General features: G+C 35.6%; 1 protein-coding gene across 1 annotated transcript in view; it reads right to left on the bottom strand.

Annotated features, from left to right (window-relative positions):
• Positions 1–997: 997 nt before the first annotated feature.
• LOC149783784 (inactive pancreatic lipase-related protein 1-like) overlaps positions 998–18,510 on the bottom strand; it is an 18,042-nt gene continuing 529 nt past the window's right edge. Inside the window, exons 2-7 of the mRNA XM_089933164.1 lie at positions 14,137–14,432; positions 9,949–10,183; positions 9,263–9,364; positions 8,912–9,025; positions 7,658–7,864; positions 998–1,310 (exon numbers count right to left, since the gene is read on the bottom strand). Of these exons, the coding sequence (XP_089789290.1) occupies positions 1,303–1,310; positions 7,658–7,864; positions 8,912–9,025; positions 9,263–9,364; positions 9,949–10,183; positions 14,137–14,432 (962 nt within the window). The 3' untranslated portion in view covers positions 998–1,302. The remainder of the gene's footprint in view (positions 1,311–7,657; positions 7,865–8,911; positions 9,026–9,262; positions 9,365–9,948; positions 10,184–14,136; positions 14,433–18,510) is intronic.

Raw genomic sequence — 18,510 nt, 5'->3', positions numbered from 1 at the left:
CAGAATCAAATAACAAATCTTTGCTGCTTTTCTGAACATAAATAGTTTAGTTTTTGACTAGATGTGAAAACGAAAAGCTAGAAAACTCAAAATCTGCCAAGAAGAACATTGGGTATACAGCAATTTCACTGCGGCTTGCCACAAATGAATTTAAAACTATAGGTAAATGGATAAAGGGATTTGGAGAAACAGTCCTACAATGAAAGACGCCGACCTTGATAGTTACGATGTTGGGTGGGGAAAATCCGCTACACCCCCATTGTAACTGTTAGTATCTTACACTGTTTGACTATTGTATCCCCATCACTATAACCATTTGCCGATAGTCTTAATTTCATTTGCAAGTAGCCCCTGTAGGTAGCATAAACTGTTAATCCACATGAACTAATATTTAAAAACAAAAAAAAAATTGGTTACTCATGTCCTGACAATAATGATTCGGCACAGTCAGAAAGAACTCATGAGAGCATCACATGAAAGAATCATTCGCATACCAAACAAAACAACACATCATTTGCTTTGAATACTGAACTTCTACTCCGATCTCATGAACCGTTTTAGATGAAATATTAAGGTCATGCCATGGAATGTTCAAACCTTAGATCGCCTACCATTGGTAGAATTATTTTGTTTGATGTTGACGTAGCAATTACATTGCAGATGGAGAATGTCTTGTTTTTTGAATAGCTACATAGCAGACGACCTCAATTAGAATTAATATGCTTAAACAGGTTCCAAAACTTATCTTTTAAAAAAACAATAACAATAAAAAATAATAAAATTATAAAGAATTGCAATTATAAGAATTTAACGTTTTCTGTTCTGAGTTCATCGTGGTATAAACTGTCAATGTCTGACTCATATAGCTTACATAACACCTTTCGTTTTTTATGTCTGTTATCACTTTCTTTCCTATTAGTCAACATCAAAAACACAATGCTGTTTGATTATGTAGATACATTTTAATTGCGTTCATTATTTCACATTACAAAACAAATTTGCATCGTAAAATCATCCACATTACCATTATTTCATTGTTGTTTGCAATTATCGGTACTGTACCAAATGCATTGATATCAATGTATTTCAAATTATTCTCTAAATGTTGTGAAAAAAATTTTTATGGGATATAATTATCAACACTTTAACAACAAAGATTATATATGTAAAACGTTTCCTGGAAAGTTTATTTTAGTACGTCTTAAAATGAATTGTAAGAAACAAAACTAGCACTGGGCAGTTGCATGTTGATTTTCTGTGTTCATTCCGCAACTCCATGGGCATTCCTCGAATCTGCACGCATCATGCAACTGAAAAGTGTTAACACAAAAGTTTGTTAAATATTAACGTCGTTCTGTATGTGTTCATTACTGGGTACATAATTAATTCAATTTGTCAGATTTCTTTACTCTTTTTGATCGATGCTATGTAAGACGGGAGAAATATATTTTTCAAAGATTGTTAGAGATTATAACTTTATACTATCAATTTAACAATCAAGGATACAGCAAACTGAAATAAATTGATTGTACGAATGCCGCCTATATTGTTATGAGTCAAGGTACTGTTGACTATTCTTTTTATCAGTTTCGTTAATAATTTTCCTAATCCGATCACACGGACCTTTGTATATAAATCTGCATGCAATAAATTGGTCTGTTCATTTCACCAAAATTAACATATCTAACTTATGTTGTTGGTTATTGTGCAAGTACCATTACACTTTTTCCCGTTTTCATGGCTTTGAATTTTGATCATCGGACCCAATAATCACCCGGTTTAACTTATTCAGTCCTTGTCTCTAAAATCAACGGATTTATTTACCTTCTATATGGCAATTTACCAGCAAGTATAATATAAACAGACAATATGTTATTAATCTAAGGGCAATCTACTTGCAATATAGTAGCAAAGTGTTTGTTTTGCCTCTTCTGGACCTCCTTGGGTCCCTGACACCCGTCGTACCTTCTACTCCCGTGACTTTCTTTGCCCATATGTGACCTATGCATATTTAGCAATCTAATTATCCACGCATGTGATCAGTGAAGAGTCACCCGACTGTATTAGTGTCCAAGGAGCTCCAAACAAAGACAATACAGCAATTTATTAATTTATGAATCCTTGGATGTGGTTACATACGGTACCGATCGATACTGCATGTCCACCTATTCATATCTAGGGTAGAAGGTTCGACAAATAACTAGGCCGCTGCTGCAAATTGCTTTTTACTCGATTTTAACTTTTTGTAAATCCGAGCTGCATTTTATGTGTGCTCGCAGCCCTCAATGATTTTCTATTTCTCTCTGTACTCAGTTGCGTCAATATTGTTACAAATATTCGTTGGTAAACGTAACTTGCGTTGATACATCGATGAATGCCACTTTCCCATTGTAGAATCAATCCAAGTTATTTTTCATCTGGTGTTACAGTCAATGCTTCTGCGTTTTCACGTGATAATGCCATAACTTCAAGCTAAACTCTTGTTGGCATTGGTACTTAAGGGTGGTTCCTCTATAAATTGATCTCTGTTGCTTAACATCAATATCTTTTAGTGTATATGAAGGTGTGGTAATACCACTACAGATATTCGGGAATAAGTGGGAAAATAATCACAAAATGATAGCATCCCTTGCTAAAAGTTCAAATTCTCGTCGGTTCTTTTCTCAACCACATCACCGTGGTCAGATTTCATCAATTATATTCAATGATAAAAATATAAACGATATTGCTGTTTCATGTTCGTTACGTACTGTTACTCGTGGACCAGGCTGTTTATTTACAATTGATATTATTGGATTCCATCCGCTATAATAAACAGATAAGTACAATAAATACGATCATAACTCTCGTATTAGATGTCAGACTTAGGTTTATCAAAATCATTTACATTATAAAAATTAATTCAACCACTTAGTATTTTACTAACAGCAGTTATTTCCTCTTATTTGCTGGTCAATGTTTTAGATGTTGCATATGAACTTAATACATTTGGTGGTGCGGACAGGTGTGCGATTTCTTCATGCACGTATTATCTTCTTGCATTTTTAGCTGTATCAACATACTCTTTGATATAAGCAACAGACATGTCATATTCTTGGATTTCTCAGTAGTTAGTGACCTCAACAAAGTTCTTGACTACAATGTCCCCTTTCAAACTTGACAATGATATCTAGATGTTCAACACCAGACGTTTTAAGTTTACTGGTGTGATTTCAAAAACAGCCAAGTCACCAGGGTCAAAGAAGACAACCATTCTGCTAAACTCAGACAAATCCGCTTTGGTGGAAAATCTGCTTCGATCTACATCAGTTCTGTGTCATGGAGCTGATAAACGTCCATAAATGTTAACATGCATTTTTGTATTAAACATAACGTTAATGTGAAATCAGTAAGTGCTCGTGAGGTGCTAGTGACGAGGACGCGTTTACTTTCCGCAAGTGCATGCACGAGTTTAATGACAAGATGACCGCATATAGTTCTATACAGCCGAAAGTATATTGGTCGAGTCGCATAAAATATCAGTTCTTTCCGTATTTGGTTAAATAATAACAACATCAACTGTCGGTGCAAGTCCATACAAGTCAAACAATAAACGATGCTAAAGTATTGCCACGTATGCAACCCAGCGAGTTTTAGGTCTTGTTGTCAAATGCATGCTGACAATGCCGATTTCACGTTTACATGACACTATTGATACAAGTTAATTTCGCATAAAAACACAAATAAAAAAAAAACAATTTATTGCTTTTGGCATCTCAATCAAATCAAGATTGGTCAGCAGCTTGATCTTCTGCGACCGAGTTGTCGATAACCTCAGACAGATTGTATTATACAACTCCTTCTTGTAGTCAAATGCCTTTTCCTTTTTTATGTGACTTCGAGCCTCCAACTGCCTTTGTCAACACCATTCCCGATGCAGTTACGAAAGCCTCCAAGGCAGCGGCTTTTGCAACTATTGGAGGCGCTGATGCCAACACAGGGCTGTGATCTCTCCAAGGAATGGAAATATTAGACCGGTCTTTTGCGTCACCTCTGATTTGGTCATATTAAGCTGAATGGGCCGTGTTTGGGTCAACCACACGGGGACATTTCCAGTTAATTTTGCCTGAGAGAGTTCAAGTGTGACTCCACATTTTTTAAATTGGTTTTTAAAAAAAAAATATTTCAGCTGAACACCACATAGGTCTATATTAACCTTCGGATATGAAATTATTATTAAAATACTTCGCTGGTTTAATTATGTATTTTCCACAGGAGCACCACTTATTCGGCCAGCAGCATCCTCAAACTTTAGTCTTCTCATACATTTTCTCAGCATAACATCTGTAATTGGCACCAGCGGCACATACACGTGCATGAAAATGCATGTCGCCAACGGACTGTCTAAACAAGTCCATGTGTCCCAGTGAAAAATAATAAATCGGGTACAGTGTCATAAAATCATGGGAAAAACTGCGAAATCGGGAAATCTGCAAACCAGTGTCAATGTTTTGATGCCGGTCCATATATAACCAAATAATGTGATATCTATGATTGATTTCAAAGCTTAGCCGAATTTGAGATAACTGTTGCTGAGATAACTGTTGGTGTGTAATCACCACTATATCTGGTAAGTCCTATAATTTTTGTTAACAAATGCACTTGTGTTATTGACATTATAAAAGAAAACAGTCATCACCATTTTGTTCAGTTTACACACGACTTACAAACATGCCTCACATGGCAGGAAAAAACTAGAAGTGTCCTGCAATTGCAATTATATAGGATTAAGGTCCCTGACCGGCCATGAATAATACAAATAATCTCGTTTACATTGACGGAACCATGTAAAATGCTGGAACATATATTTGTTTGAAATGAGCCATGGTGAGAGCTTAGTTTTCACTTATCATGATTGTTTTTGTCTAATACCACTCATGTTCTCAACCGTAGTCAAGTCTCCAATGCCAGGTTTACAATCAGTGAATAAGAAAATCGCAATTGAATGCCTTCATTAATAACATTACTCACTGCGGTGGGTACTGGGGCAAATCTACTAAGCTCTACTAAGAAAGGTTTCACGTCCTTGGTTTGATGTCCAAATGCATAAGGTGATCCACCATGCTGATTTGTTGTTTCTTTCAAACGATCGTGTCCCTGACAGACAGGGTCGATCGCAAACTTACAAGTACGCGTTAACGATTGTCGGTGTTGTCAGCAGATGCAAAGAGGCGGAGCCTCTGACATCAAATTATTCTGCAAATGTCGCAGATGCATTCAACGCATTGATGCACGTGGGCCGCTCAAAGAAAAGAAAAGATCCAGGACTGTCACAAGTAGATCCTGATTTAAAAAATCTCGAATCTGTTATTGCGCGGTTGACAAGTGTCAATGTACACCGTTACCACGCTCTTGCGGAACTCTTGCAGAACAGTTATTCGGTCATCAGTACGCAGAGGAATTGTTCATGAGGCCTGAACGGTCTCAGAAATGGAGAAAAAAAACGACCTCTATTAGTCATAAAAGCATTAAACAATGAAGTCACATGGAAGACGGGATTTAAAGCAGCCAATGGTATTCGATAAAGGGTTGTCTATGACGCTCAGAAGTGATCTCACAGACTGCACCATTACAACCAAGTGTGCTTGGTATCTATATTCGAATATTATGTTCATGTGCAAATTGGATTAGTTGTTGACCTGTTGTTTTATTAGTGATCGTTGCAGTTTTGATGTTGCAGTGGCTGTGGAAACCGGTGGTGGTGGATTAGGTTTAATTGTAGGTCTCAATAATTAAAGTATGTCAGCTTTTCTCATACGTCTTGGTATGTATAGCTTATGCTGCCGTGAGAGCGGCTTGAGCTGAGGTACGGTAGGGATGCTTATACAAGGGAAAAAAGCGTCTCTAATTAAAAGATCCATCAAAGGCTTGATTCAATTTTTGTATCTAACGAGGATAAGAGACTGCAATCGCTTCAAACATTGTGATTATTTCCTTTACTTCTGTTTTATTTCTGGTTTATTTTTAGTATCTGACCGTATTTGGGCAATCACATGTGTTTGCGCTGTAGGTTTCTTTGTTCGCGTCTGACATTACAACAATTTTCATAAGATATTAGTGAAAGCAATGGAGCAAAAACGATTAAGAAAATTTGCCTACATTCCAAGAAATTTGATATTTTTGGATTCCAACTCACATAGTGTTGTCCATCTCTTCTTGGTGCAGTACGTTGTCGAGACGGGTCATGCGAGCTCAGTTTGGCTGATAATGTAATGTATTTTATTTACATTTGCAAATGATTGTCATGATGCTGGAAATTATGAGTTATTTTATTCGAGAAAGCACGATTGAAAACATCCAGTTATCATAAAATCGCGTAATGGACTCTGTGAGAGGCACTCTGTCGGCATAGCCTTGAAATCAGAAGATAAAAAAGCGGTGATGACTTATCACCTGAACTGTAGCAGCGTTCCTCCAATTTGATAAACGCTTGTGTATATGCATATAAGTTTCGATGGCATTTTAAGGTAATAATTGCAATGCTGTCTGCTTGGAAAATACAAACTCTGAAGCAGAACATATCATTAAGAATACTGTGAAACACATACGATGGTGTTCCGTTATGGTCCAAGCACTCGGAAATGTCTTCAATGTGGCATCGGAGTCATATCATATAATCATCTTTGCCGTCCCTGTGGATCCACGGATGAGATGAAGCGGATGACGAGAGCATATTACATAGGACAGAGCGCACATCAATATCTAATTCAAATGGTATAACGTAGATAACTTAATACGGCTAAAATGTCAGCGATAATTACGATGTTAAAGATGAAGTTTGCACGATAAGCATATTTTACTACTGTATTTTACATTGAATAGTAATCCTCAAAACGAAAAATGAAACAAAAGTTTACTAATCTATTTCACTGTTACCTTGCAAGTTCGCAGAAAAGCTTTCTGCGACAAGCTTTGTTTTGCTTAAGTTTTTAATTTGTGTTTGTTTCTTCTTAGCGAAAGTCTGCAATGTGATCGGCATAAAGGTTAAACGATTCAGCATGAACAATGAAATGCATGTAAAGAGAAAAATGAATAAGTTGTGTTTGATTTTTTTTCACATTTAATCAGCTCTGTATTCAAAACAACCTGTTTAAGGATCTTTCTACTTTGACTGTACTAATAAATTCCTAACAGTTAAAACCTATTAATAAATATGATGGTAGGCAATGATGAACAAGTTTCACCTTGTCAAGGTTTTAGTTCCTTATTGTCGACCGCTCCGGTGGCCTTGTAGTTAAAGCGTCCGCCATGGAAGCGAAAAGTCGTTTGTTCGAACCCCCACCCCCCCCCCCGACCGAGTCATACCAAAGACATATAACAATAGTACTAACACCAGCCTCGCTATGCGCTCAGCATTAAGAGCTTAATGTAAGGACTGGTCGGTGTGGTGTCAGGATAATGTGACTGTGTGGGACATCATGCTACATGACTGCGGCATGATGCCCCCGTGCTAGACATCACTATAAACTGCCACTCTGCAGAAATCGTAGCGATATGGATGCAAAATTGTTAAAGCTATTTTAAAAATCCAATACTCTCTCTCTCTCTCTCTCTCTCTCTCTCTCTCTCTCTCTCTCACACATTTCTTACCGTGACTCTGAACAACAAAGATACTCACTACAAAAAGGTTGTTCTGAATTCGTAGAAAGATAGTAGTCTCCTCGGGGATTTCCCTCCGTTGCATCGTAACCCATGAAAGCACACCCTTTACCGCACGTGTCGCACGTTTTGCACGGGAATGACTTGAATCGACAGGCAGAGTTTATAGACTCTATAAACAGGTTTCGAGATATCCTGTGACTGCAGAAAATGCGATCGTACAGTTCTGAAGAATAAGTAACAATTAATGATTCGAGTTATATGATTACATCAGCGGATGACAACTGATGTAACTTACTGTTTCGATATTACTTAAAACTTTCAAAATAACGGTATAGTATCAAATGAGTGCACTAAACCTTTGATGCCGAAGCTGTTATTTTAAATATTCATGAAGCGTGAATAAATATACAGTTAATCGACTCCTGTGCAAACGTTATTATTACAAAAGCATTCAATAAAATAATTGCATAGAAACATACTGGATTGGCTTTCATCACCAGTACCAATATTTACAGAATGGTCATAAAATGTATACAATTATATGCACTTTTACCAAACGTAAATTTAAGTCCTAATGTTTAGCTTGCTATAATGTAGCTGCGTCTTTTTCTATACACGACCAAATAACTCCTTCGATCTAGCTTTCTGGCCATTCAACCATCCCTTTTGTATGTCGAAATAAATCTGCCAAATTATATAGTTTTCCATGAATGCAAACAGAAGTTATGGTCCTTTTGTGCAGCGCTCTGACATTCACAACAAGTAACTAAGCAACAATTCACCCTATCACCTTAACTTTAGTTCTTTGTTCTTTATTCATCATGATGATGTACGTACACTCGAGAAGGAAATATTAGTAAGGAAGACTAGTCCAAAGGAATGCACGAATTATATAAAATCTTAAAAGGCGAATTATCTAAGACAATATTTACGTAGGAAATCATTCTATGTATTGTTTTTGGAGACAATACGGTAAACGACCATGCAAAACTGAAAAACAATTGTAACAAGGGTAATAAGAATAGTACTTGACAATTCTGACAACCAATCTGGTTAAAGTTTATTCATATTGTATAATTAATTACATATGCATTCGGAGGCGATATGTAGATTCAAAAAGTGGACTTTTCAATGTTCTTCCACCGTACTGTGTAGTAAAGAATATTAAATGAAGAAAGGAGTATTTTAAAATATACATGCTGAATAGCAGGAGTAATCTTTGTAAACATATAGCATAGCATGCATGATAATTTATTGGGTGTAACTTCACCCTTGAAAGGATTGGTAAGCAAGTCAACGTAGTTTCCCTTTGGGCATCCGGGCTGTGTTTGGCCACCATTTGGGTAGAAATCCACGTGTCCAACAGAAGATTTGATCCCCAATGCTAAACGTTTAAATAAAGAAAACGAGATGGGTCAATAGCTAATAAATAAATAAATAAATAAATAAGAAACAGCATGACAAGTACACGAATAAACTGGCAAATCAATAGCCATTGTTTGTTACCGTTTTAGTTTCTAACACTTCTATTATATTTTTTGGATAGTACTCCTAAAAGTGACAACATGATAAAACACTGTCAGTAATAGATGTAACCTAATATAGAAATCCAGTAGATTACTTTTTCCATTTGTATGTATGACGTCAACGAAGGAGGCGTCAGTCGGATCAAGTCGAACCTTTGGATCTGTATCTTCAAATAGTGGTCCAGCAGGGTCCAAACCTGCAAACAATATTTTTAATTTTGAAATGAATAAAGCAGTAGATTCATAACGAAAACCTATTGATCTTTAGATTGATTATTTATTCGAGTTTATGGTCAATATCACGGTGGCCTTTAAGAGAAAAAGATGATTTCACTCGATCAGAGTATACAATATTCTCTCTCTCTCTCTCTCTCTCTCTCTCTCTCTCTCTCTCTCTCTCTCTCTCTCTCGTGGTGGTGGTGGGGGGATTGAAATTCTGCAAAAGGTCATATGTTCTACACCTGGAAAATGTATCCAGCAATTTCAAATCGCAAGGCGCATTAATTAGTATAATGAACAGAAAATAAATCGAAATCGTGAACATATTTGTTTATGTAACATTGTTTATGTAAGATTTTCAGATTACCGTATTTCAAACGGACAACCCATTCAGCATAATATATTTTGGTGACATTAAAATCAGCTCAATGAAAACAAATAAACGTTATTTACTCGTGACTGTATCAACGAACTGAGTTGTTCCTTCATGTGGCTGATTAAAGAGAAATGTTGTGCTTCAAAGTGGAAATAAGTTCAATATTTTAGGCAGTATGAAACTAACCCGTAATTCTTCCTATTCCAGATATTATCTCTCCTACATATCCAGCCACATGGGCACCCAGACTGTTTCCAATAAGATGCATTCTCCCATAGTATGTTTCGTTTGCTCCCGTGCCTAGTGTCTTTATCAACAGAGAGAGTAGGGCTCCAACTACACGTGTGTTTGCCGCAGCCTGAGCGTAGTTTTTTAAGTCTGCGCCCTTAAGCCAGTCAACGATAATGACGTTCACATCGTCCTGATCGAATAATGGAATTTTATATATCAGTACTATTTATGCAAACTATAAGTGATAACAATTAAGGATGTAAAGCATTTGTTCCGGGAGGAAGGATGACAATGGAAATTGGAATCATCGTTACTCAGTGTGCATCAAAAACTTAGACTGGACTTCCGGTATTCTGAAACTTTAAGTCTTGCCAAATGGGTTGAGAAAATTACTATTACTGAAAGAAACTATTCCTCGTTCTCCTGTATTGACCTATCTAACTTTAATAAAGACAAGAATTCGCTAAACCTTGGTCTGCGTTCAATTTTTGTGTACTTCACTTTGTTTGATAAATTTAAAGAACGTTTCAATAAAATAATCAGACTGTATTATGCCAAAGTCATCAAAAACAGCGTAGCGCCAGCGCAAATTTATCGCCAGAAATCAGTGTGACACCAGAGCAAACACTTTAAAAGGCTTAACGTAATAACTTTTCCATGGATAAAGATAGACGACGCTGAAAATTCAATGAACTTATCACCAATAGGCAAGGAGTTATATGATATATGAAGTAAATATTAAGTCATTGTATAAATCATTTTTAATTCAAGATTCGGTTTACTGGTTATTTGTTGCCTCTTTCTCACCGCATCAATCGCAAAGCCACCAAGTTATACGAATGCCATGTAATTGTGAATACTGGGCATATGTCATCTATTTTGTTTCGTTCATGGTAAAAATATTACATTTTACAAACTATTAAACCAAATTTCAACTCATTCCACTAAACTCGTTCAGAAAAAGATGTCACCTCTTGAGCAGACTAGAAGCTTCATTCCGAGAAACAATTTCAATGACGGTCTAGGATAATCAAGAAGAGTTTCACACCAAAATAAGTGTCGTGAAAGGGAGTTAAAATGCAATAATTAATATCACCATTCGCCTTTTCCGATACAAAATAAGTATAATGATCTGTAACGGCAATATACATTAATTCTATTTCTTCGCAAGCTTTGGTTTCATAGATATATAGATAATTACTATTTCCCACGCCTGGATACAGTGTAGGCCTTCATGTCCCCTGGAGCGAGTGGAGACTTTGAAATACTGTGAAAATGTGTACCCTGATACATTTTATCTATATTGACAAATACAATATGCTTACACAACAAGGATAATAAGCAAAATGCCGAAAGGAGGCATGGGATGATCACGTGATTGTCAGGAGGATTGTTCAGAGAGAAAAAAAGTTTACTGAGATTTGATATGCATTTTTCATTTTCCTCTTGAAGGGGCATTTTGCAAGAAGCAAAATAAGATACATCGCCATGATATCGTATATACTAGATTACGTAGTCTGAGTGGAAAAATGTTGAATTTTGGAAAACTAATTTTCGGAGAAACATTTTATTTTTCTTTCCTTATATGTTCAAAAAATCTTGCCAGAAAACAAATTTCAGCTTCTGTGAAAATATTCCTTTCCAAATATTCAGTGCTCTTATGGATACAGGTATAAAAGATACAAACAGTGTCAAATGGAGCAAAATATAAAGAGATCATTTAGAAGTAAATTCTGTCGGGGTTAACGTGACATTTGACCTTTAATTTTGACGTATAAGTTAGACTAGCCAGAAATTGTTGACTGCAAGGGATGGAATCTGCTCAGTTTGGTGCTTGGATTGAATTTTTATTAGGTTCCGTTCGATAACGGTCAGATGCCAGTGTTAAAGCAAGGGTTGAGACAAACAGAACATTACAGAAAGTCTTGGGCTATTTGAACCAGTTGTCATAAAATGATATTTTCAGAATAGCTATTAATAAAGGCAATCTAGAGAGTATTATTTTGACTTCTACGAGAGTGATATAATTTTGGCGGTTAAAGAAGTAATCCTGATTGGCTAATCTAAACTAGGATGTATGTGTTCTCGGACAGAATTTAAGGTTTAAATGTAATCTGCCTTCGATATCAGACAGTCTAAGTTTTTCTGTTGCGGAGAAAGCCCGAGGAACACCGAGGAAAAACAATAAGTAATTTCTCTCCTCAAATAAACAATTCCAAAAAGAAAAGGTGTCAGACAATGTGTGAGACCCGAAATCAGAAGGAGACAGAGGGAATTCTCTGATGATAAGCGAGCAAGGGCTCGGCAAAGCACAAAGGTGTTGTCTCATTTGTGTACAATAGATGTTCATTGATGTAAGCTTGTAATTATTTGTTTAATGTATTCATTTTAAATTCAGACATCAATTTTCCTTGAATTCAGGAGTTAATTGCTTTCTTGCATTTTCCAGGAAATGTTATATAACTCAAGTTTTAGATGAATTAGTTCGGATTTCGTAGTTTGTTGTGTAATAGAAATCATGTATGCTGAGAACTGATTTTTCTATATCTGGATATCTGTGTCAATGAATATCTAATTAGCCAAGTAACATAGTTACAAAAAGAACCATTAATTCGTGTGTAGTTAAGTTGTGAATTCTTCTCAACCAAGAATCGAGGAGAGTGTGCCAACTGGCATAGTTCAGCTGGTAATTTATAGTCATAGCAGGGGTTAATGCTTTATCTAAGAGAGATAATTATGTTATGTTCCAGTTAAGAACGCGAGTAGCCTCTATTAACGACATAAATTCACGTTAATACGGTTGTGAGTGTGTATTAGGTTCCGAAATGATCATAGATTAGTTCTGTTAACTTTTAATAGACGATATCTGACGTAACAAGAGTGTGAATATTGTTAGATCCCAGGAAAAGAAAAATACTGGCACGGATTTAGGATGGGTAGTATATTTTTAATTGAAGGAATACAATAGCTCCATATTGTATTGCACAGTGGAAAAAGATGACAGTCTGCAATGAATACGTTTGATGACCGGAGAGAGAGAGAGAGAGAGAGAGAGAGAGAGAGAAGGGGGGGGGGGGAGAGAGAAGAAACACAGTAACGCCGACCTATCACCGATAGGGATTTGAAAAAGATCGGAAGCACCAGGCAATGCTTACATGCCAGCGATAATAGTTCGATCAGTTACTCGATTACAAGATGAAACTTGTTATATCTATATAACAGAACGTCTAATTGAATTTCGCTTACATTTTGTAACTCTATTTCTAATAGAAAGTGAATAATTCAAATGTCATGTTCAATTTCTTGCTTTCTATGCCAGTGATCCATTGTTATATTTTAACTACACGGACAAGTATTTTTATATTCTATACCTCTGCTCAGAAATATGTCATTCCATTGCTTAATTTCATATCTTATTGTATTGCTTAATCGATCTGGGCAATATAATTGCGGTCTATCATCTCCTAGATAATGATAATCAAATCGTCATAAGAAGTAGGATATCTCTCATCATCTTCTCACCACCTTCTGAAACTGTGTTTCTTGTATTACTTGGATTCTCCTTTCCTAAAGCCTGGAGAAGAATAAATGATGGAATAATTCGAAGGGTATTTGTTGTTACCTTATCTATAAGGACCACACAGAAAAACTAGCATCTTGTATGAACTATTCTTTATTCACATGAATAAAAAGCTCCAGTTGTCATTGGGTTTAACACCATATTGCCGCAAAAGATAGACTGTATTTGGCGGCCAGTGGAACTGGTGGAACAAGAACTCAGGAAAAGACTGCGGGAAGAATCACCGACCAGCAACAAGCTACTTGTAACACGGACCCACATTAGCCAAGCCCGAGAGTCACACTCATGAAGAAAAAGATGTAGTAAGATCGTCGACAAAGATATACTTATACTAAATATGATTAAACACGTTATAGTCTTGTAATTCGTTCCAGGCATTGTCACATGCTTATCATTTACACATCTCTAGCAGTATATATATATATATATATATATATATATATATATATATATATATATATATATATGTACATATACATAAAGAGAGAGAGAGAGAGAGAGAGAGAGACAGACAGACAGATAGACAGACACGTATATAGATTAGATATGACAAACAAGCTTACCCGTTTAAGGATTTCATCTTTCATGTCAATAATCCATCCATGTGTAACGTTCTTTGTGTAACCGTGGATTATAAATTTGGTACCTTTTTTTTCATCGAAATATGATCTCCGGACGTCATCCACCTCTTTACTTAGAAACTGAGGACTGTCTGAATTATCACGGGTGAAGAGCTTGTACTTGACATCGATTTCTTCAGGTGACTGTGGCAGATGGAGGAGGGCATTGTGGAACGGACTTAATCTTGTGAAACATCCGATCTCGTTGTAACAAACACTCAAAAAGCTTGATAGGCTGCCTGAAATAAAGCGAAGAGCGACCTTGGAAATCTAGATGATGGAACGGCTATGTAAAATTCAATATAATGATTACAATACAATAAATGACTTGATAATGCAGACAATAAATAATTGCATTACATTAACAGTATGTACCTCATGTACGGTATGCTAGCGATAAACACTCTATGACTTTAATGAATATATGTGCATGTTAATTTTAAAGATATGTGCTAGATAAATTTTGTTTCCTGATTTAGAATAAGTTACAATGTGATGGAGCCATATAGATTAACTGTAGTGGAAAGTGAATTCATTCTCCAAAACGCATTAGTTGAAGAATTAATCACACCCAAAGATTTACATGCAACTTTTTTCTTCATATGCGATCTTTGCTAATATAGTGGCCGATAAAGCGAGCCAATGATACAGGCTTTTACTTAATGTAGCCTTCATTCATTGTTTATCTTTCAGCTAGCGAAACACCTAACGCAATACTTATTCCTATGTCAAATTACTAAACACGCGTTCATTAGAAACCTCGGTAACGTATTATGTTAACAAATGAGACTAGGTAAATTTTTTAAAACTATTCCATGCTACTATATGACAGCTGCTCCTAGAAATTGACTGATAAATTTGATTAGAAAAATTTTTTCCCAACACCAACAAATAATCACTAGAATCTGATAAATAATACACACGACATGAACACAAACAGAGCATTCCTCGGTTTACTTCAACACCTAATTTTCACAAGCTTATATCTAGTATATATTGACTCATTATGACGCTTCATTTGTAAATAAGTCGCTGTTTTAGTACGTGAGGTGCAGAGCGCACCAGATGAGGTCTAATGCCCGAACAACTAGACCTGAGATTTTTCATAACCAATGTGAAAGCCTGGGATGAAATGTGGTATACTTGAATGTATGTTTGATCATTTATGCCGCCCTAATTAACAGGTTTCAAACGTAATAATTTGCATAGATGGTCAACCGATGACGGAAAGAGGTTGTATAACGTCAGATTGGATAAGGGTAACAATGTTTGAAAAGATATCCGCCTCAACAGTCATTAAAACAACAATTTGTTGTTATACAGACAAAACTGGCAAAAGCTATGCCATCCCTTACAGTTACAAGGCAGAAGGAAAGCTACCCCTCCGTCGCAAAGATAATTTTGGAATATTGAACATAGCTCACGCCGTACAGGCACAAAGTTATGTATGCATATTTATATGCTGCTTTTGCATCGCAATTTTTGTTATCTATTCATTTTAAATACATTCAATGGTATGATAAAGGGATAGTTAAAAAAACAAATTCTTTATTTTTTATTTTCCTGACTTTATTGTCTCTTTCTTTCCTGACTTGCTTCTGTTCTCGTCGCTAGTTTCTGAAACTTGAATTCAGTTTTAATTTGTAAGTCAGCATTGAAGTAGAAAGATTATTTTCAGTATTGAAGTCCAAATCATGTGATTAGGGCGAGAGCAGATAAGTTTGTTAACCCAAAGGAAATGAGGGAGCGAACTCCTAATTGATTACAAATGTATATATGGAAGAGCTCCCCAGATGGGTCGAGATCTTCAGCTCATTTGCGTTATAAGGGGAGAGTACATACTTTATGGTAAGAGATATCGAGCATTGTTGCAAAATCAAACTTAGAAAACTAAAGTAAATGAGATAGAAGTGACGAATGCTACCTCAATAAACAGAGTGGTAGAAAGAAAGGTATTGAGATCCATATAACAGGCCAGCCTTGAGAGTTACCCATAAAAAAGCTCAAATTGCAATTTGAAAATAAGCTAAAAGTCACTGTATGGGAGCATCAAATGTATATCTTAAAGGAATAATCCTCAGTTCTGACAGGGGTAGGACTTTTCACAGTAGAGACAGACGAAGCAAAGAAACTACCCACATCCTTCTGCATGATTGGCTTACGCTTAAACCCATGCTATATAGACTGTGTTCACCAATGACCATGTCCAACATATGGACAAACTGGACATGCGTCGGATAGTTTCTTATGTCCAGCCTCCACCAACGAACTAGCAAAATCATAAGATGCTGCCATAGGAAAAACCTGCCCAGATTCGTATCCTCTGGAACATATTAGAGACATGCCGCTGAATGAAGACTCCACAGTGCAGAAAACCTTCAAGGGGGTGTTATGGAAACAAATTCCATAGAAGTAGAAGGAATAGCTAGAAACTTGTAGATGGATAATGTTCCATCAGATGTTTTATCTACCCCATATGGAACACGGGCAAAGACAATAGGGAATGTATTAGCCAGCTATATAAATTTGAAAGGAATCAAAAAGGAAACAACAACAAAGGCAAAAGGAGACAAAATCGAGATAATGATGTCATAGATTATGGCAAAAGTGAATTTCTAAAATAAAATAGAAATAACTAAAACATGCTTAAAACATTTTTTTTAAAAAAAGAACAGTTTTGTAAACTTTACTTAATCCAACGCTTAATCATTTGTTCATCTCATTGCCAAATCGTCCACAACATTTGATCATGGAATCAAATTTTAAAAAATTTCATCTTTTTATTGAAATAGACCAAGTTAAAAGAAAGGTTATGATACTAAATGTTACTATAGGTGGCTTTGTGATGATAGATTTTGATAAATTTATATTAGCTTTGAATATAACATGGATTCAAAGAGTTATTTTAACTCACATAAAATTGGTAAAATTCTTTTAATATGAAATAGGCAAGATTAAGTGTCTGTTCAGATAAGAAAATGAAAATGAGATGCCATTCTCCAAAAACGGCACACATGCCATCTGCGTGTTGCTTTACTTGCTTGGAAACTGATAACAAATATAAATTTACCACGGACAGGAAAAGATATAATAAAAACAAGTTTGTGAATTATCATAATTGTCTTTCAGGGTAAAATTCATTGTGTAAGTCCTTACCTAAAACGTTACAGCTAGATACAACGAAACTGGTCGAACCGTGTATCCCTTTCCATTTAGAAATTATATTTTAAAACAATAAACGATGTAAGCAATATAACATATCTCATTTGAAAAGGATGTTAAACAAGAAAGTGAAAATGAATGGAATTAATGTTTCATTTTGAATATGTATAAATGGCTTAATATATATTCTGAAGTTTTTAAACAATAGGATACTTATAGCTATAATGATTTCAATTTCCTGTTACTCATGACATTTTACTAATGAATTAATTTATGTTTAAAATAAAATTAAAATTGTCTGATACGGATAAATGTGCATTTTGTAAAAATGTCCCGAAAACAATGCTCCATTTATTGTAGAATGTAATCTGATAATCAGGCTCTTGAATGATTTGTCCCACTGCATTGGGAATAAAGTGAACATAAATATTGTGCCAAGTGCGAACACTCATATTGGGAGATACAAGTAGATATGGAATATATCTGAACAACTTTTTATATTTTTTTTTCCCTATCCAAGTACGTTATCTACTTATGTAAATGAAAGGGAATTTACTTAGATTAGATGGGACGAAAGTTGTTTTTTTAAAGACCACTATAAGCTGGAAAAACATTTATACAAGTATTGCAATTAAACCTAAAACGAAAGCATCATTTATGTTGATTGGGGAACATTAGTGACCATTATTCTACCAGTACATAAGAATAGTGTGTTATAATTCAAATGCATGTTAATAGCATCATGTTATAGTGTACATGTGTTTATATTATTATCTAAAAGCTAAGCAACTATTTAACTGAGTCTGCTTTGATGGTAAATAGGAACAAAATATTATAAAAAGGTATGTGTCACGTAGCCGCTGTATATTTATATTTGTCTATCGAATAAAGAGATTGTGTACTATATGAAAGTATACACGTGTGCTTGTGTGTGTGGATTGTTTTATCTTACACTGCATTTAATGTCTCTTGATTATGTTAGACTGTAAGGTGACATTGGGACGTTTTACTGGCCCAAAGGTCAAATAATTACGTGGATTATAAAAGAAAGATCGAACATAATGAGAGAGGGTTACACAATCGAAGACCCAAACTTCGATGATGGTGAAAGACCGGCACCAGCAGAATCGAAGCAGCTGAAGAACCAAAAACACA

Source organism: Sinohyriopsis cumingii, chromosome 14 (genome assembly GCF_028554795.1).
Source record: "Sinohyriopsis cumingii isolate HCF-2022 chromosome 14, ASM2855479v2, whole genome shotgun sequence".
NCBI lineage: Eukaryota > Metazoa > Mollusca > Bivalvia > Unionida > Unionidae > Sinohyriopsis > Sinohyriopsis cumingii.
The sequence above is the reverse complement of the archived record's forward strand: the minus strand, read 5'-3'. Positions and strand labels throughout refer to the sequence as shown.